The sequence below is a fragment of the Chionomys nivalis genome, chromosome 4, assembly GCF_950005125.1.
Source record: "Chionomys nivalis chromosome 4, mChiNiv1.1, whole genome shotgun sequence".
NCBI lineage: Eukaryota > Metazoa > Chordata > Mammalia > Rodentia > Cricetidae > Chionomys > Chionomys nivalis.
The window spans coordinates 62,661,144-62,682,513 of record NC_080089.1 but is presented as its reverse complement, the minus strand read 5'-3'; the positions used below and the strand labels follow the sequence as shown (position 1 = coordinate 62,682,513).

Below are 21,370 nucleotides of genomic sequence, written 5' to 3'. Positions count from 1 at the left end.
GCAGGAACCCTGGTAATCACTGTAAAGCATATGTTCTCAGAAAAGGATCTGGAGGGAGGTTTGGGGAGGGGAATCAAATAAAATGCCCTTTTCCTTTGGAAAAAATATTGAAAGCATTGCCATATTAGGAGCCTATACAGGGTCTATATAGAAGAGAACACTATGGGGCTTTTTCCTTCATTTTTTTGTATTGATTTTCCAGATGCTTTAGTGTTAAACCATGCCAGAAGTGTTGTGGAGATGAATCACTATTATCCAAAGGCCGCCAGCCTCTTTTCCTTCTGACAGAAGGATAATTCCACGTGGATCAAATAAATACAGATGTGTGGTAATTAGTTCTATTCCCAGTGAGCCTATTTCCAACACACTAAAGATGTGAGCGATTATGGAACCTCACCCCAGCAGCTTTTATCAATTTAAACCGCTAAACAACAGGATAGGTCATAACCCAGCCTGCTATTAATAATGTATTTAGTATGTACAACATTATAAATTGGGGTAAGGGCTAGAAAAAGACACCTTTTAAGAGGGGTGATTTGATTTTCCTCCAGAAGCATCACATGTGCCTGGCCACTCACCTGATGTACAGTCCCAAAGCAATCAAAAGAATCAAAAATCTCATCCAAGGAAAAGAGGCCTACATCGTGGGCGGGCTCCTCCACAGAGATGATTTAGCTGTGGCTGACATGTTGAATGTACCCATCCTGGGCTCAGAGCCTGAGCTGGTTCACCTTTACAGTGCCAAGTCTGGAAGCAAACGGATTTTTGACAGTGCCAATGTGCCAGTGCCTCCTGGAATATATGACATCTACACTTACCAACAGGTATGTAGGGCGGCTCTGTTGAAATATCTTCTATCCCCTTGACATTGTACAACTTCAGGTAATCTGGTTCCAGCCCTGCCCAAGAAGACTGTGTAAATGCTTGAGTTGCTCTGAAGAGGGCTACATTATACCTTCATGTTTGTTTGTTTCTCATACTGAGAGCTAACCCAGAGCTTTCCACACGATTGGTAAGTACTATGAGGTTTTATCCTCAGCTCTCTTTTAACTTTCGAGACAAAGTTTTACTAGGTTACACATGCTGGTCTTAAACTTGTGGTTCCCAAGAATCTTTGATTACATGTCTGAACTACCAGGCCTAGAGGCCTTATTATAGAAATTATTAAAAATTTCAAAATGTCTACCTTTTGGATTAAGTTACTAAGTGCTGGTAAAATAATAATCAGGACTAATCTATCAGTATTTAATGCTTTAATATCTCTTAGTTTATCGTCACATTTGCCATCCAGTCATTTAATAGGACCCTAAGAACACAAGAGTTCGTTTTGCCAAAGAAGTGGGTTTGAAAGCTTTGGAGAGTGCTTGGCGAGACTGCAGAGTACTGAATACATCCTTGACTCTCATAAATGCTCTGGCTCTTCAGGAATGACTCTGAAGAGAGTAGAGAACCTAGCTGGAAACAGGAAGTGAAATGGCCTCAAGAATAAAACTACTTCCCATTTTACCTTGGACCCACTCTGTCGCCCTGCACTTCTCCCTTAACCTCTAGAAATAGTTTCCTTCTGAGTTGGCTCTAGCAAGTATTCTCCCATTTAAATGCCATCTGTTTACATAATAAAGAAAATCAAAAGACAAACTGCTGGCTGTTAACATTTCCTAACCTCTATTTCTGAATTTCTCTTGACTGATTCCCTATGCCAATCACAAATTATCTCCTTTCCCTTTTTCTTGGGAAGTTAAGGAGCCATAAACGTTGAGGTAGCAAATATAAGGGTCAGATTTGGGGATCTCTCTTGACTTCGGTTGCTTGGTCAGGATGCTCCTCACAGAAGAGCCACTAAGAACAAAATGAAGCCTTTGAGCAAATGATTCGTTAGAAAGTCTATTGTAAAGACACTATGAATTCAGTCAAGCTTCCTTGAAGTGTTTGAGTCTTGCTATTGAAAGTTCCTGGCCAACAACTGGCTTATAGCAGAAACACAGTCTGGGATTTTAGTTGAGGAGATTTTAGTGGAGAGACTTCCACTGGCATTAACTTCCACTGGAATTTGAAGGTACCTAGGTGGATTGCTTAATTTTGCTTCCTAATAGAATGTTTTGGCTGACAGACTTAATATGGGAGAAATAGATTTTTAAATGATACAACTGAATGCACATACCACACTAAATAATCTTCATGTTTTTAAAATGCAGGTGTAATGTTTGTATTGAGTCTTAGTTCCATCTTCATTGATAATTACACAGGCAATCTATGCTCTGAAATATTTTAGAACTTTATATATTAATTGTAGTTAAAAGTATGGGCACATTTAATACTGTACAAACTCTGTCTAGTTCTAGTATTTAGAAGTAGGACTAAAACCCTTCTCATAGGCCCTCAGATTTGAGGGATGTTATTTGACACAGAGTATGTATCAATGGCATAGCAGTAAGTCAAGTTGTATCTGAGTTCTATGCTTGTTTGGAAGACATGCATCTGAGGTCAGCAAGAACTAAAGCACCCCATTGAGGCTTTTCCCGATAGTAATGGCTCTACCTAATCAATCCGAGTGTATCAGTATTTTGAATCTGCAGATGGTGATGAATCAATCCTGACTTTTTATCGATGTGCACTGCAAATTTAAAGTGGGTGAAAGCTGTGATTATTTTAACTTAGGTTAATAAGTATTCTTGGGTCTTAGTTGGATTTTTACAGTAGTAATTTTTCTGGTTTTGCTCTTCACCAATATAAAATGAATCACAACTAAAATTATATTACTTTTTTAAAAAACAGATTCAAACAAAAAATGATAAATGTTTGGAAGTAGCATAAAGTCATGTGGTTTATGACTGAGTTTTTTAATCTAGCACAAGCACAGTGAGCATTTCCTGTTTTGATCCATAAAATAACCATGTAAGACCCTTTCTGGCATATGCTCTGTATGAAATATTGACAGCTTTGGTTAAATAATCAAAAATGGCAATGCTTTTTTAAAGCACTGTTCAATTTTCACTTAAAGATAGCACATAATTCTTCCAGCGGTGTAGTCTTTACAATACTATTGATCGTTTTCATGACTGTAGGGATCCTGCCACAGGCACCCATTTATAGGACTCTCGGATGCAACAAATAATAGGATTTGGAGGAAACACGTACTAATTCTGTTAGTATTGGAAGCCTCCAAGTATACAGTATATCTAAATACACAATTTTTAAAGGCTGTGCTGGAATACCTTTCCTTAAACTAGCAAAATAATTTTTAGCCAATATTAAGAGACTAAACAGCACTTCTACTTTTATAACTTATACACAGTACACACAGATCACAACAAAATATGATTCAATATAGAACACAGCTAATTGGAGAAAGGAGGATGCAACCTTGGAAGACACAGTAGGAACCTCCTCCTTTGGCTGTGCTCATTAGCCATATGATATATAGACCAGAGCACTTATCATTTAAACATCCAAATTATCAATAAATACTACTTGATAATCAGAGGGCTGAGACAATTTCGTTTTTACCTTTATTGAATAAGCCATAGTTGCATGAGCTTTCTGGAAACCCCAAGTGTGGTTATTTTGGTGTCTCTTCTACACTGCCATGTCATGTAGCATCTCCAAATCATTTGCTAAATAGACACAATTCAGGACAACATTGTGCCTTTAAACAAAACCATTCTAACTTTGCAATTCCTAACCTCAGCTAAACCATTAGTCTTCAATGCTTTCAAACTCTTTAGTTTAAAAAAAGTCCAATTGGTAGTTAAAAGAATAGATGCATAATTTTATGTCAGCTTGACACAAACTATAGTCATCTGAGAAGAGGGAACTCAATTGAGAAAATGCCTCCATAAGATTGAGCTGTAATCAACCCTGTTAGGCATTTTCTTAATTAGTGATTGATATGGGAGTACCCAGCCCATTGTGGGTGGGGCTACCCCATGCTGCTAGTCCTGGGTTCTGTAAGAAATTAGACTGAGAAAACAATAAGGAACAAGTCAGTAAGCCACATCCCTCCTTGGCCTCTGCATCAGCTTCTGCCTCCAGGTTCCTGCCCTGTTGGAGTTCTTGTCCTGACTTCCTTCCATTATGGATAGTGATGTAGAAGTGTAACTTTCCTCCCCAAGTTATTTTAGTCATGGTGCTTCATCACAGCAATAATTACCCTAACTAAGACAATAGAGAATAAGAATATTATTGTCAAGTGTGGGTTTCACAGTCAAGAATAGCATGGGTAGGTACAGGAGACACAGTCATTAGTGTTGTTTTGTTGCTTTCTGGGAAGTACAGACAACAAAGTCATGTTGTGATCTAATGAGCTTGTGTTCCTCGAAGCTATAATAGAATGTTCTTACATAGAATTAGTAGTCTTGCTGCAAAGACTTTTGTCTGATTCAAATGCAACACAAATGACTTACTGACTTGGAAGTAAGTTGTTTCTTTGTCTCCTCTGGCCTCTGTCTACACTTCCTCCTTCTCCAGCTGTCTGCAGGCTTGGATACACCGCCACATGAGAAGGGAATGAGTGTAGGGTTTGGAGTCAGAGCAATCCAAGAGAAGCCTTGCTCTGCCACTCAGTGCCACAAGTTATTATTGTTTTTATTATCATTTTGGAATTAAAGTATGGATTTTTTTATTACTTAATGTATTTATTATGTATAATATGTTCTGTCTGCATGTATGCCTGCCCACCAGAAGAGGGCACCAGATCTCATAGATGGTTGTGAGCCACTATGCGGTTGCTGGGAATTGAACTCAGGACTTCTGGAAGAGCAGCTAGTGCTCTTAACCTCTGAGCCATCTCTCCAGCCCTAAAGTATGGATTTCTATTCCTTAATTTTTCATCCATTTAAGTCCAGTTGTTGAAAGTATTTATTGTTTCATATCAAATGCCAGGCAGCTGACATTCCAGGAAGGCTGTTTCTACAAGTGTTTTTTGTTGTTGTTGTTGTTGTTTTAAGTTGTAGGGTTTTATTGTTTTTTAAATCCTAAAAATAGAATCTTTATTCCCCAACATACTGTTTTCTTGATTATTTGGGAGTTTCACATAATGTACCCTGATCACCTTTACTTCCTAGTCCTCCCAGGTCCACCCTCCCCATTGTGATCTGCAAGTGTTTTTATCTCGTGTATCTCTTTCTCTGTACACATTCATTACGTCACTTGGCCAATTGGCCAAACAAATGTATGTTGATGAGGAAAAAATGTTTTAGACATTACAGTACTTATTTATTTTAGGTTACAGTATTTAAAAGCTCAACTGAAATTTCAGGACTATATTTTTATAGTCTTGACATTATTAAAAAATCATTTGAAGAATCAGTAACTAAACACCTAAGTTGCTGAGAAAGAAAGGTGACAATTCCAGGGTTCAATTACAGATGTCTAAAGGTTCTTTTCTTTTTTCCTCACTAGCCCACATAATAATAGCCTTTCAATTTCTCACAAATACAAATGCATTTTAAACATGACCTTTATCCCATTGGCTAGTGATTTCTTTATATCACACATCACTTCCAACTTCTTGAATTTGTCTAGTGAGTCGAGGGCACCTAATGAACAGACTACGTAAAGATACACTCAGCAGCACAGCCAAGCTGCTATGACAGAAAGGAAACATGCTTTATTGCTGCTCTGTACCTTTGCCCACAGATGTTAGAACAATTGAGCCAATTGGTGACTGATCACCTGCAAATCCGACGCTGGGTCTTTAAAATGAACATGGAATTTGGAGGAAACGGGACAGCATTTTGTGACATCCCTTCCCACCTCCAGTGCTACAAGTGGGCGCTAAAGGAGAGTGACAGATATGGCCATGAAGACTGGAAGAAGAAGTGGGCACAAGTGAGTGTTCAGTGGCGACTTAGGCCACAGCTGTGGACAGTTAGGAGACGCGACCCTTTCTCCCAGACTCAACTGTCGTCTATGGCAGAGCCTTTCCTGGGCCTTTGTCCTAACATACAACATGAATGGACGTACTGGGTCACTTAACTGTCCATCTGGGGGTCCAAAACATTTTTCACACCTTCAAACTGCTTATGATACCTAAGAAATGACTAAAAAGCCATATTCAAGTAGCATTGCAAATCTTAGAATTTGCCCTGGGCAGATCCTGTGCTTCTGCCAACTGTTGTGATTAAGCTAGCCGTGCGTTTGTGTGTGTGTGTGTGCGTGCGCGTGCGTATGTGTGCATGTGTACATGCGCATGTGTGTGTTTCTACTAGCAAATGGAGGTCCCTGTCAGCTAATGTAAAATAGCATTCTGTCAGAAGCCATGTTCCTGAAGATACTCTAAAGAAATCTATGTAACTACAAGTCCCTGTGAGAGGCTGAGAGAAGAAAAAACCCCAGAAGAAAACTTCCAGCAAAAACTGAGTAGTAGGCTCAGGATCTTGGGCTAGGTGTGGAGGTGTGTAAACCTTTCCACATATGTTGTTGAGATGAGTTATACAACCTCAGTCTGTTCCTAGTTTGCTTAAGAGTTGTACTAAGCACTGTCCCACTTTGTATCCTTACACCAGCTTCTCTTTATCACATCTGTTCTATCTGACCTACTAGAAAAAAGAAAATTGGCAGGCAAACTCCTTATATAGTCTCTTTCCTCCCAGCATGCAAAGCGGCGGGCCTTGCAGTGATTTGCATCTGCTTTGCGCATCCCACTACGGAAGTCTATGAATCAAGTCGCAAGTGATGGAAAGGCAGGGCACACTGGTGGGAGCCACATTATTCCTGGGCAAGTGAAATGATGAATAAGTCTAGAGAACAGTCAGGAGGGAGAGTTCCCTTTGACAAATGGGTCGGTTCTCCCCATGATCTATTTCGGGCTTTCTTCCTCCTCCAACAGTGAACGGACTAAATGCAGTACCTGTCATGGCTAGCTCTTTACATATTATTTAAAGGATACTAAAGTGAATTACTCTTCTAGAAAAAAAAATAAACCAAAGAAAATGTATTTAATTTTGAGGCCAATAGAGGCTTCTCTTATGTTCTCTTTGAACTGGATTTTATCTTCTTGAAGCAAAGCTGTCGAGTTTAAACCATGGAAAAGGCTAGCACTTTTATTTTAAAGACTCGAAATACCAGTGTGTACAGTGTTTGCTGGCCTCAGCATTTCAAACCAATCATTTTTAAAGAAATCCCATGATATTAGACTATGATAAATTTGAAATGTTTGACTTTGAGTTTTAAAAATATTTACAGTACTGACAGTTGGCTGAATTGTGGTTAGAAACCTCACTGTGGATTATTTAATTTCAATTATTTTAAACTATGCCATTTTAAATTGTTACCAAATACATTTGGCACTGTTGTTAATGTTATTAAATTTGAAATTCTTAAATAATTAATGGTCTATTTAAATCATTTAAAAAATCTTAAACAGGGAAAATAATTATTCAGTAATTCTGTTATAATGCAGGCTTCATGCTTAGCTATGATGTATGAGAAGCCAAAGCTGAAAATGAAGATAAGCCCCCGTGAGCTCCCTTCCCTGGCTCAGGGACTAAGGACAGCTTATGCCTGCAAAGGGAAGCCCTCCTCAGAGTGGAGGTGAGCTGCGGGTATCTGCTGAGAAGTTAGGGTTGGGAATCCACCTTTGTTCCAGAAGACCATTGTAACGGTGCACATTTAGACATCAAAGCGTTATTTTATGAGCACAGGCACGTTTTAATGTCCTATTATAGTCTGTAGACCTGTTCCTTTTGATAATGAAGATGTTGTGTTATCAAGCCTAGCCGGGCACATACAAAACATATGCTGGCAGGTTATTAAAAATTTCAGCTTCTTGATGAAAGACTATCCTGCAGGCTAAGAGTCCAGAGAAATACTGCATTCTGGGAGAATTACTAGAAATGAGGATATGACTGTAAGCACTAAATTATGTTAATACTTACAAATAGCATCATTTGCATAGCAGTTTGTGACACGATGCTGTGATTTCGTTATTGGTATGTCATGGCGACATATGAAAGCATGTGTGCAGTGTACAGGGTGGGAGTCACTCTGGAGTCTTAGAGGTAGGCAGGATTCGGTGTAGGCATTGATATATAACACAGATCACCTCTTTGTCCACTCTAATTTTGACATGAGCTTCGACTGGTTGCAGTCGAGACTTGAAGCAAAGTAACGGGAGTCACCAGATGCTAAAAAGCCATAGTCACCTTTGAAAATTCAGTATCAAAATGTAGGAACCTCTGGGAAAGCAGAAAGGCCACAATGGAAACAAAACACGAATTTTCATATTCTCTTGGAGGCTGGTAACAAGGCTCTGCTTTTCATCCTATTGGCTAATGGCACCAGCTCTCCTTGCTCCACCCATTGGATCCCCATAAACTCAGTTGTGGAGTACACAGTGCTTGCTAAGGTCTGTGAATCCACTTGCACCAATGCAGATTTCTTGCCTCTGAGTCAGGGTATTTGTTTCAGTTAGTAGGAAGGAAGACTTAAACAAAGGCACACTTGCAGGAGAGAAGCCTCCTGACCCATTCCCCTGTCACAGTCTGTGAAACCCAGCTCTGCTTTCTGTGCTACCAGTCTTTCTTGTGACTGTTTTCTAGTTTGTTTATGGGCAAATCTTCCCTCTCTCAATTCTGGGGCCCTATGGTGACAGTGATGTCACTGGTGATGGTACTCAGAGAGCAGCTTTCTGTGGAGCGGCTCCTCTGGGTAAAGAGTGAAACTGGATTCCTCTCAGCTTTCTCTGTGCCTCCCTTCATTGAACCTCTGCTGTCCTGGAGAGTCTGGGATATGGATCTTGGCATTGCTACTTTACCACTTAATGGGAGAAAGGAAACTGAACTGGCTGGCTCTTGAATAGCACTATTACACATTGTTATTTAGCTGTTTGTAGGAACAGCGTGTTTTTTAAAGATTTAATTTTTTTAATTTTATGTGTATAAGTGTTTGGCCTGCATATTTGCCTGTGTACTGTGTGTGTGCCTGGTGCCTGTGGAAACCAGAAGATGATACCCTGAACCTGGAGTCACAGTTAGAGCTATCTTGTGGATGTTGAGAACCAAACTCTGGTCCTCTGCGAGTATAGCAAGTGCTCTTAGCTGCTCAGCTATCTCTCTAGCCAGCAAGAATAGTTGTATTTTTGGTTTTTCTTTTTTAAACCTTTCTTTGTACACTCCTTTGTTTTACTGTGTTAAGACATTTGGTATTAATTTCAGCATCACCTGAAGGGAAAGATCCTAATCCAGGGTATCCAAACTTAGAAGGCAGACTAAACCATAATTATTATTCCATTTTCTTAGAGAACTAATAAGTCAGGGAGCAAACCATTACAGAGGAGACCTGCCCTCCATGATGCACTCAGATCAACTCCCACGGCCTCTGTGAAGCCTTCCTTGGAAGCAGTAATGGGAGCCACTTGCGGGCAGCTGACCTAAGTGCCTCATGTAGACCATGGTCTGGCTTTATTAGGTGAGCTCAAAAAGCCATTGACTTGTCACCACAAATGTCTAGTAAAGTTAAAATATAATGTAACATTAAAATATAACAATATTAAAAATATGTCTAACCAAATAAGTTTAAAATCACGTTTCCCATTGCCATCATTTTCCTGAATTGATTCTCAAATGTGTATCATCTCTCATTGCCACCATAATTGTAAATATGCTAATTAGACATAGGATCTTAGCCATTTACCCTGCTTATTCATATTCATCACAATTAACAGCTGCATGATATTCTATTTTATTGATTAATTCTAATATGCTAAATCATTCACCTGTCTGAAAACTTAAACTCTTCTCTGGTTTTGTTTTGTTTTGTTTTAAATTGTGGACCAGAGAAAAGCTTTGTTTTTACTTTTAGAATGTGCCAAAAGCAAAAGCAAAACAAAACAAAACCTGTGTTATTGTTTTCTAGGAGAAAGCCCATGAATAGAATGCGGTATAAAGCAGGAAAGCTTCGACTTCTGTTGTATGTGCTGCATTTTTAAGAAGGTGTTAATGGCTGCCCAAACCATTAGCAGAGCGTGCAGAACAAGGAGCTGAGTGCACCTAAAAAGACTTCCTTAAATTCCTAGAGAAGCACCCCTACTTTAGGTCTGGCTTTGTGGCCCGTGTTATGTCCTGCTTCTCTGGCAGACTTTCTCAAGGCACAGATGGCCCCAGACCACCATCACTACTCTAGAGTACATCCTTTTCCAGGAGGTAGGTGGAGGTGAGGAAAGCTGTCAGCATGCATAGTTCAGCTGCAGAAGGGAGGGCCTGATCAGGAGCCCCTAGAAAACCCAGTTGCCTCAACACATACAACCTGTTAACAGCATAGTTGACAAAAGAGCATTTTATATGTTACCATTTGCCCAGTCATAGGGATATACACTTTGGTATTTTTCTCAATTTAATACACTATCATAGTCATTTGAGTCTGCCTATACATTATCAAAAAGTGTTGAACAGCCTACCTTCACAACCAGATGTAGCACTAAAAACATGATGAGCAATTCAACTTTCTTTTTTTGCATAAGCCACCAAAAATTTTTACTTATTTTTTTAGACATAATTCAGGTTTACACAGTAAACATTTTTAAGCAGAAAAAGAGTTGAAATGGGTCAGTCTGAGGCTGAGAAGTTAGCTACTGAGTGAACACTCAGGGTAACTGAGGGGTAGTTGGCTTCACAAGGTCCCATTGCTCTGCCTCCCTTAGATCTTAAGAGGGAATAAGCCACAACCAAATCACCAGGCTCTCTAAGCTGCCATTTCTTTATCTGGAAACATAGCAGTTCACCTATCTCATGGGACGGTGATGAGAATTAAATGAATCCTGTAAAATGTTAGCAATATTCTTAGCATATGAAAGTTTAAGACATTGTTGCTTTTTATTACAGATATTAATTAAATTTCTATTATAAGAAAATACAAGCAATACTGAGTGAGTAAATACAAATCAGTTGTTCTTTGGCAATTGAGAGGAAGGTTCTTTAGGAGGCTTTTGTAGCCTTAAAGAATACTGTAGCATGCTTCAATTATCATTATACAAGATCCTATCAAAGAATTCAGAACAGTGATCCAATTGTCCCTATGCTATGATTTTCCCAGTGAATGACTTTAAAAGAATAGCCCTTGATAGCAGTCTGGCCTCTTTCCATTTGAAAGTAGAAAACAATGTTTATATTAGAGATTTCTCCATGTTGAATAAAGAGGCTTAATAAAGTAGAGATTATTCTGACCAAAACACTGAGTCTGGGTGCTTCATTTTCTGGTTCCAGTTGGCATATTTTCTAATTAGTGTAGCAGCACGTCACCATGATCGTTGGAAAGTCTTAATCATTTACATATTTTTCTTAGCTCTGAGAATGACTTAGAACGTTTTCTTCCAGTTCAATGGTTATTTTCATGGAGCTGCCAGGGTTGAGTTTGAGGTACTTCTCTGTGCCTGAGGATGATGACAGGAGAAGGAAAATTGCCTCCCCAGTTAAATGAAAGCCAGGGTACCCCTTCTGAGGACCTATAATAATCAGCTATACAAGCTGTTGGCTTGTGTGTCCTATTGATTTAATATGCTTCTAATCAGTACATAAAGCTATGGGCCTGCAGTGTTAATTTTTCATATGCTTACAAAGTACCCTTTGATTTTCTGTCACACGTTAATTACAGCGTTTTGCCATTAAATAGGAAGCTTTGTGTAAACTAATTACTAGGTAATCATTGTCTACTGCAAGCGTGCTGTTTGTACCTTTTATTTTATTCTAAAAATGCACAGATCTCACAGTCTGGAAACACTCTACCTTCCAGCCATTAGCTCTCACTAATTCATAGCATTATTGTGGAGAGTGGAGGAGTTGTAATTGTTGTGGTATCAGAGCTGTTAATTACCGGAGTAAACAGTTGAAATGGTGCCAAGGTCTATTGTACAAGGCAGAGAAAAGGAGGTTTAAATGTTACTCCCACCATCTGGGGACTGGAGGAGAGGCAAATGCTTGAAAACAGTGGCGAGGCGCTGCCACTACTTCAGCTCCAGGGTTGGCGGCCATATGGATCCAGAAAAATTTGAATCAATTGAATTTAACTGCCAGTTTTTCACAATAACAGCGTGGAAGGAAGGAATAAAGCAAAAGATGAGAAGAAGGAAAATTGGTTAGTGTTTTCACATCTAGGAAGGTCCTGCTGGAGTCCTTTTGGAATTGTCTGCTCTGGTGAAAACCACAGAGCAGGCTCAGGCTGTGGAATAGATTCAAAGTGAGCTTTTGCTCTCTGAATGCCATGTGCTTCTGGTCATCTGTCCTCGGTGCCCCTTGGTGAGTCAGGGATGCCCTTGAGAAGTCTAGGACTTTGTGTGACTGAGCCAGACTCAAAACAGACCCCTACTGTGGGATTCACTGGTCTCATCCTGTGCAAGGTCTGTGGAAGGAGAACAATCAATTTGTAGTGCTGTTCCATCTTCCTGACTCCTTGTATCTGATGTGTGGAAATATCTAAAATGGTCCAGCTCTTCTCTTGACTACAAAACGATGTTGCTAGCCCATTCCTTTTGTATAGGATTAAACACAAAAGTCTCTTGATAATCTCTCAGTCTCATTTCTGGAACTCAGTCTTTTCCCATACTTGAATGAGAATCAAAGTCTGGTCTACAAAGAGAATACCAGGACAGACAGGGCTACACAGAAAAACAAAGCAAAACAAAAAGAAGTAACGAGAATCAAATCCAAAGGACATGTGTATTTCCTTTTGTCTTCAATCTACAATTAAAGAGTTTCCATCAGTGTGCACAGTTTTCCCAACCAGCTTCATTTCTCTACGTTGATAGGAAGAAACCTATTTCCAGAAGTAACAGTTATGACTAATTCCATTTATGGTTGATTTAAACATGACATGGTTTTCATTTTAAAATATTGTATAATATTTTAAACAGTCATATGTATTTACTGATTGTCATTCTTACAGTTCAGTATAATTTCCTTGAGAACTATTTCGCAATGGTAAGAATATTTGTCTATCACAGTCATTTGCTCCGGTAAGTACTCTTCAGTATCATTCCCCAAACATGAACATATTCTTCTCTTTTTAAACCACCCTGGGTTACTGCATTTATTTCTAATCATCCCTTTAGCAGATGTTGAAGTAATCTGGGGTGTAATATAAACAACCCTTTTAAAGAGAGAAATCACAGATACACCAGGAAAAAGGGCAGCATATATCAGGCTTTCCATAATGGCAGTTTTGTCAGGGGAGGGAGAATTTTTCCCTCCTTTTGTGTATATGGAAAGTTCAATTAAGAATTTCTAGAAACACTTAATCTTTACCTATTGAAACCCCCAGCGTGCAGCGCAACAGGATGGACCTAGAAACAAACAAACAAACAAAGCATGGCTCCCTGTGGTGAGGGGAAAGGGAAGCAGCAGTCTGCCTGCTGGAAAGTGGAGAGGGAATGAACTTCTCCAGCGCTCGTGGTCGCAGTGAAACAGTTGTGCTGAGCTTCAGAATGGAAGCGACATATGTGCCTCAGTTGGACGAAATGATTCTCCAGTCAAATCGACTGCTAGGCCTGCATGTTGGTGCAAGGTGGAGGCCTAGATAATGAGGGACAGGCTCCTCAAGAAGCAGTGAGTGGATAATGCTACATAAGTATGGAATTATATACCGTGTTCTCAACACTCTGCTTAATGAGAGCCGCCACTGCAGCGAATCACTTGCCACACACCCGAAATGGGCCATTAGCTATCAAGGGAAAATTGTCTTTGCTGCTTTTAGCAGATGGAGCAAATATTTTACAAAGCAATTTTACATACCAAAAACATTTGTGTGCTTTGGTAATGCTGGTTGTTTTACATTATGTTACCTTCTACTGCAGCATAATTTTCCATCTCATCGAAGGCAAACTTGGCATTTTTGATTTTTAAATTCTCCATTAACAATTAAACATGGAGTATTAAAGCTGTCCTTAACTTTAAGTAAGTACGGAGAGTTGTTTCTGACTTGCTGGAGACATTTTCATTTTTTTCTTCATCCTTCCAACATATTTTTGCACCCTAAAGAGGGACTGTTCCTAATTGTTGTAGTGGAAAGTAATGAGTGAAAACCTCACTACTGACTGCAGAATGAAAGTCAGCAGCATGTGGTTAGCAGAGCATCCACTGGCTTAAAACTACCATTGTGGATTGTGGGGACATGCTTTGGTCCACCAATTTTTTTTGCATCCATTTAAAATGTTTAAGTTTCAACTAACAGAACCTCAACTCAAATGGATTTCCAGATAAAGAGAAACTGGCCTTGGCTATCTGGAAATCCAACTGGCTCCACAGTTTTCCGTCTCTCCTTTGAACTATGCATAAGGCTGGTTTCTTTCTAAGGCTAGCTTCCAGAATTTTTTCTTGGTCCAAGGAATAGAAAGAGAGAGCATCTCACCTCGTAGCAACTCAGATCACACACTCTTTCCAGAGGCCCCAGTAAGCATTTTCTAGCAAGTGCCTGGCCTCACTGGGTTGCATCTCTACTGAACCAGCCATTGTGCAAGGACAAGGCTACATTTCTTTGGAGGTGAGAGTGGAATTCCCCTCAATCACTCTTCCATAGCAAAGAACAGGGAAGAACAGTTCCTGAAAGGAACTTAACCTGAAGGAGGGGACATAAATGCTGGGTAGCCAACAGAAGATATCTATCCTACCATTTCCCCGTATTTACCGTAGCACCTGTAGTTGATCTCCTGCCACTGATGGCTGTTACAGGAACAGATCCCACTCTGCTATGGCACACTGGGAGCAACTGGGTTTAAGCCCAAGTTTTGCTACTTCACCCATTAATTACCTTGTCATTATTCACTAGACAGAACTTAATTCCACATCCTAAGTTTGTAAAAATGTACTTCTGTTCCCGGCTGACGATAGGAAGACAGGCAGGCATATGATAAACAGACATAAATAGACCTGTCATGCACACCCTCCCTTATTTGAGTATGTGAGCTGCAAGGCCCACATTGTCATCACTGTAGAGGTGAGGGAACAAGTCTCTCTTCATTGGCACAAAGGCCATAGGTACTAAGGTATTAGTTTAAGATTTATACATCCCACTAGAAATAAATTAGATAGTTAATATTACCCCTCCCGACCCCATTTTTCTTCACTATGTCTTTAGAGAGCTAATCATGACCCCCAAGCTGCTTCTGAGTGCCCCAGAATCTCCACTGAATGCCACCCTGTCAGTGCCTTCAGCTGATGGGACACGAAGCATCCTCCAGACTCTCGAGGCAGATTTTTCTTTTATAAATCTACCTCCTTGTTGTGGTTTTGTGCAAAGTGAAAATGATAGGCATTGTGGTAGAATGACTCACTTTGTAAGCAGAAGTAGTAGTGGCACCGGACACTGTGTCCAGAAGCCTTGTAAGTTAATTATTGACTCTCATACACGTTGCAGCTGAGGTGACACTCCATACATGTCACCTCATTTATCTTTCTGAAGTCCTTAGAGGCAGGGAATCCTGTGACATCCACCCAGGCAGAATTCGTGGTTCTAAAGTCCTTCAGGTGGTTCCTTGGAAGTAAGGAGGAAGTCTATTGAGAGATTCACCTCTTCTATTCTGTAACTTAGTCTTTTCTAGCGTTCTGCTGAAGATCTGGCACCTGGTCTAAATCAAGCTGCAGGGCTTTCATCTGCTCTTCACTGTTTCCATATTTCCCCCTTGTAAAACTTGCCCTCTAGCACACATGGAACTGAGTAGATGGCTCCACTTCCCTTCAAAAGTGGGAGAGACAGAAAAGTCCCTCTAATCAAGGCGGGATAAAAAGAGAATTTTCCACCTGTCCAAGAGAGGCTTGGGCTGTGAGGTTTCTTTTCTCTGGGATAGTTTTCCAGAAAGAGGCAGACTCTAAAGCCAGCCTTCACTGCCCCCTGTTCAGAGACAGTTTTCTTCCATGGGGCAGAATGTGAACTGAAACAAGTGTGAGGCTAGAGAATGTGGGGTGTTCAGAGAGCAGAGGGGTTCCTTATGCTGGAGCTGCTTGCTCATAATTTGCACATGAAGCTTTGACACTATCAGTAAGCTTGCAGTAAAATGAGAATAAATGTACAGTGTACAGGTATGGAGTGCGAAGGCCCATTGCTTCGGCTGTCGTCTTCCTTGCTTCCACACGTCAAGGCAGAGGTTTACTGCATGAGCAGACTTCCCTAGCCCTTCCTAGCAGGACTCTGTACCTTGTGTTGGCCAGAACACTCTGCTTCTGAGTGTGTTTTTGTTTTGTATGCCAATCACTTACTAAGATTAACTAATGATACAGCCAGGAGTTTCCAGGTACTTAGAAACAATTCAGATTATTTGGACCTGCCTATCATAAACTCTAAGATATTTGTCTTTTAGTCTGGATTTTCAGTGAGCATTAAAACAGAATCAACCAAATGTTTTAAGGAATCGGGAGATGGCAGAGGATAGAGGAGAATCACCTTTTAATGTTAGGGAAATTGGAAAAATGAGTATACAGATGATTTTCAGTATTACAGCCAGCCCCGTCCCTAGAGCGGATGCTTACAAATTAGAGTTTTCTCTCAGATTCAGAGTTTTCCTGGGACCCTGGAGCAAGCTGGAGCTTTGCTTGTTCCTGCTCTGCGTTAGAACATGATGAATACTGAGCACCAAAGTGTTTATATGTAGTGCCCTGCCCTGCACCTGATAGAAATAATGTCTAAAGTGTGGCTTCCATTTGAAAAGTTTTAATGAGTCTTAAAAGCATTATAACTTAGATAGAAAAGAAATTATCATAGCAAGCTACACCTTTTACATAAAAAGATAGACTTCCTATTGATTATAGAGCTTCCTTCTGTTCTCACTCCTGATGGGAGGCTCTGTTGTCTTTGGATCATCTGACCGATGATAGCTATATAACCAGACAGGTGACACTGTGATCTGCAGGGATTTCAGGTTGACTAAGGCTGACCGTAGAGCATGTTCTCTAACTGAAACATTTTAAAATCCCACCTTTACAGTCGTAGCCAAGAGTTTAGGCTTCCCTATCAACACTGTAAAAGGCAGCTTTTACAACAGAGTGGGCACAGGTTAAAGAGGCAAAGACCTCACCAACTCCGTTGTTCCTCCGAAGCTCAAGTGCTGTTAGATTCATAGAATAAAAAGTATTCTCATCTAAAAGAGTTAAGGGACAAGCTATTCAGCTTTACATTTTACAGAATGTGAAGCTGAGGCTCAGAGTGGAGACGTAGAAGCCACTCTGCAGGCGGGGCTGAAGTGAGTCTGAAGCCTGGACTCCTCACGACCAGTACAGGGTGCCTTTTGGACACAATATGCACAATTAGCATCGATTTCAGGGAGGGGAACTCACACTGAAATATGAAAAGTGAAATGGCTGGAAAAATAGAACAATCTCAAAATGGCTTTCTGGCTCTGGGTAAACAGTAACCACATTTTTTTGCCTGTTGGAGGCCTGGTTTTTAATCACTCCACAAGCAGTTTTCATTTCTGTAGTAAAATTGCTTGTGGTTCTATTTAATTTGTTTCTGCAGGAGCCAGCTCTGGTGAAGATCTCCGAGGAGCTGGCGGGCATTTTAGCACAGCACGTACAGCCAGTCAATGAGAAACGGTTCCCAACGTGGAGGAAATTCCTCCAAACGTTTCTCACTCAAGGTAAATAAGACTGTAAAGTTTCTGTTGAGGGTCAGTATTACAAGCTGAGGTTCTGGTTCTGGGTCAAGCCAGGGCCAATTCAAATACTCTTCATCAGTCGATGTGGATTTGGAAAATGCTTCTGCAGCTGACTTTGTTCTTTTTCAAGCACTGCCTAAATATTTATCTTGCACCCAGCCTCTTAAGTAAATAGGAACTGAGCATACCAGGCATGCCATGCAGAACTCAGTACTCTGGGCGTTTCTTAGACCAGACTTGTCTTGAGGGGCGGCTCTCCAATGAACCCCATGTGACCTTGGACAATCCTCAGAGATCCAGTTTCCTCAGTTACTTATTGCATATAGTAGTTAGGAAAATTCGGGGTTAGAAATAGGAACGTTTCTATCACAGACTGATAAACAAAGGCCTTTACTAGATCTAGTTTTCCCTCTCATTTTCTAGGAGAGCAGAAATGCCCTAGCTCAGAAAGGTAACATTTTCAAACCAGAATCCTGTACAGACTAGGAACAAAACCAGCCTCCATTATTTTTATATTCCTCTCCTTCCTCATCCTCATTTTGGGAAGTCAATGATGAGAGAGAGGATGAACAGACCTAAGTTTACGTGCAGCTCCAGAGGCCTCTGGGGTGCCACACAAGGACACAGTTAGGCAAAGGCTTCCCCTCTCTAGGAGGTTGCACATAATCTGCTTAACTTACTGCTGTCATGTGGTCATGTGATGATGATAACAGTACACTGGCCTCAATATATAATGATAAACTGGTAATGCTGCCATGTTATGACAACTGAACAATAGTAATAGCACACAGTAGCTGTTATATGCCAACATCATCCTAAGTAGACACACATTAACTTACTTCATCCTCCTGTCAATCCTCTGAGTGGGTACTGCTATCACCCTTATTTGAAGCACAGGGAGCCCAAAGTACGAAAGATTAGATCATCCCAGATAATCTGCCAACACATAGAAGGGCCATAAAAGTCTACCCTATGTTTCTGCAGGAGTCTTTGCCAGGGCCAGTGAATCTGTTCATTGGGAGCAGGACTCAGCCCTATGTATGAAAGGGGTTTGTCAGAAAGGACAGGCCTGTTGGCTGTAGAATACATTGGCTGAGAACAGTGTAGCAGATGCCCTATTAATGAATTATTTAAATAAGAGGTTGGATGCCAGCCATCTAACAGGAATGCTAGGGGGGATTCTGTGTGTGTGTGTGTGTGTGTGTGTGTGTGTGTGTGTGTGTGTGTGTGTGTTAAGGTACCTTCAGTGTTCTCTCATCTCTGTAAGTATATGAATAAACAAATTTCCACATGAACCCCTGGACAGAAAAGAGAAAATAAGGAAGTCAGCCCCATTTGTAATTGAAATAAAAATAAAAAAAAACACAGTGTCTTCCACAAGCAAGCAAATAAACAAATTTAGAAGGGATTTAAATTAAGAGGTAAAACCATGAAGACCTCCAGTCTCTCTTAGACAGAGTATTAGGAAGCTCACATAATCAAAGACCAGCCTGAAAATCCTTCCTCTAGAGCAGGGGTTCTCACCCTTCCTAACTGTGGAGCCTTTAATAAAGCTCCTCTTGTTGTGCTGTCTCCCCGCCATGAAATTATTTTCACTGCTACTTCATGTAAATTTGCTACAGTTATTAATTGTAATGTAATATCTGATATGTGACCCCTGTGTAAAAAGGTTGTTCAGCTCCCAAGGGGGTCTTGGCCCACAGGTTGAGAACCACTGCTCTTTACCATTTCTTTTTACATGAGTCCCTTAGCTCTACTTCCCCTGAGCTATGTGGCCACAAGCTAAGGCTTCACCTTCACCTCTCCCTGTCCATCTCCCTCCTTCTTCCTCAGTCATGTCACAAACACTGTGGAGAAGAAGCAGAACAGGCTTTATTAACCCAATTTCACAGACGAAGAAACTGAGACTTAGAGATGTTGGAAAAAATAACACTCCAGATAAGTAGTGAATGGGAACATATTTATATCCTATAATTTCAGTACATTTTAAAATATGGTTCTTATAGGTCAATGTTCTCAGTCTGTGGGTCATGACCTCTTTTGGATCAAACAACCCTTTCACAGAGGTCACATATTAGATATCCTGCATATCAGATATTACATTACAATTCATAACAGTAACAAAACTACAGTTACAAAGTAGCAAAGAAAATAATTGCATGCTTGAGAGTCACCACAACATGAGGAACTGTATTGGAGAATAGCATTAGGAAGGTTGAGAACCATTGTCACACGTAAGGTTCTGGATGGGCCTGAGCCCTAACCCTAGTGCATGCAGGAGGTCTTGTGTATTTTCTGACTTGAGCAGGACATCACCCCATGTTCCTGACTCTCACCAGCTTCCACCAACCGCCCATTTCATCCCACTTCTATTCTCTTGAGTGAGCTTATGGCCACAAAATGTGCTACAGATTTGGTTTCTACACTGTCGTAGATTTATATTAAAGACAATACATTCTTGGGAAAAAATTTAATTGCTTTGAAAGGAAAAAGACTGAAGTCTTGATGCTAAGAAGACAACATAATTAAGCATGTTTGAAATAATATATCAAGATTGGTTACTTTTTGTAACCAGTGTAATAAAACACCATGATCAAAAATGACTTATGAAAGAGTTTATTTTGGCTTCTGCTTCCAGGGGGAGAGCCAATAATAGTGAGGGAGGAATGGAAGCAGACAATCGAATAGGACACTGAGAGATCACATTTTCAACCTCAAGTGGGAAGCAGAAAGATCAAAGTGAAAGTAGGCAAGGCTATAATCTCTTAAAGCTACACCAACGATGTTCTCTCTCCAAGGCTCCATAAGCCCCAAAACAACTCCACCAACAGAGGACCAAGTATTTAACTATATGAGCCTTGGGAGATATTTCTCATTCAAAACTTCATGGTATCCAAAGTGATATTGTAAATCATAAAAGATACTGATACATTATCCTCAGTGACAGCCAAAGTACCAAGTTACCTGAACTACAGAGACTCACTGGTTTGCTTGTTTTTTGTTTGGTTATGTTCATCTTATTAAATCTCCAGCAACTGGCATTCAGTTGTTATATACTATAGCAGACCTCATTTGAAGAGCATCTTGAACAAGCCAGCAGATAAAGTAGAGACCGAATATGCAGCCCCCCCCCCAAATCATTTTCCTTCTGAAAGTTAGCATTCATTTAGGCTACCCCTTATCAAACTTATAGGCACTGAATGAAAATATCTCTTATATGACTGCCTTTGAGAACAGCTAAAAATCTCAAAATTTAACTATATATGATCCTGCTTCAAGTGTGGTTTGTAGAGATGGACAGAAATCACTACCCAACTATTACTTAGCAAAAGCAGCAAGTCCTGGTACTTGTTCACTTTTTCTTCGTATGTGTGTGTGGCGGGAGGTTGAATGTACATGCATGTGAGGCCAGAGGTTGATGTTGAGTGTCTTCCTTGATTGCTTTCCACCTTACTTTTGAGACAGGGTCTCTCACAAAACGTAGGACTTGCTGATTCAATTACATGCGCTAGCCAGTAAACCTCAAGGATCTTCCTGTCTCTGCCTCTCGAGTACGGAGGCTACAGGCATATGTCACCACACCAGTTTTTACAAGGGTGCTGAGATTTAAACTCAAGTCCTCATACTTTTGTGGCAAGCACTTTACCAACTGGACCATGTCACCAGTCTCTATGTTTGGTTTTCTACAGGATTTCTATGACCAGCATGACGGCCAGTGTTTTCTATGCCTATTAGAAGCCCACACCTGTCAAACCTTAGAAAAGTAATAATGCTAGACAGAAAGAGTGCACTGGT

General features: G+C 40.4%; 1 protein-coding gene across 1 annotated transcript in view; it reads left to right on the top strand.

Moving 5' to 3' along the window:
• The window catches only part of Iqch (IQ motif containing H), a 124,086-nt gene that overhangs the window by 46,052 nt on the left and 56,664 nt on the right, over nt 1–21,370 (top strand). Inside the window, exons 8-9 of the mRNA XM_057767644.1 lie at nt 5,638–5,829; nt 17,437–17,557. Coding sequence (XP_057623627.1) covers nt 5,638–5,829; nt 17,437–17,557 — 313 coding nt within the window. The remainder of the gene's footprint in view (nt 1–5,637; nt 5,830–17,436; nt 17,558–21,370) is intronic.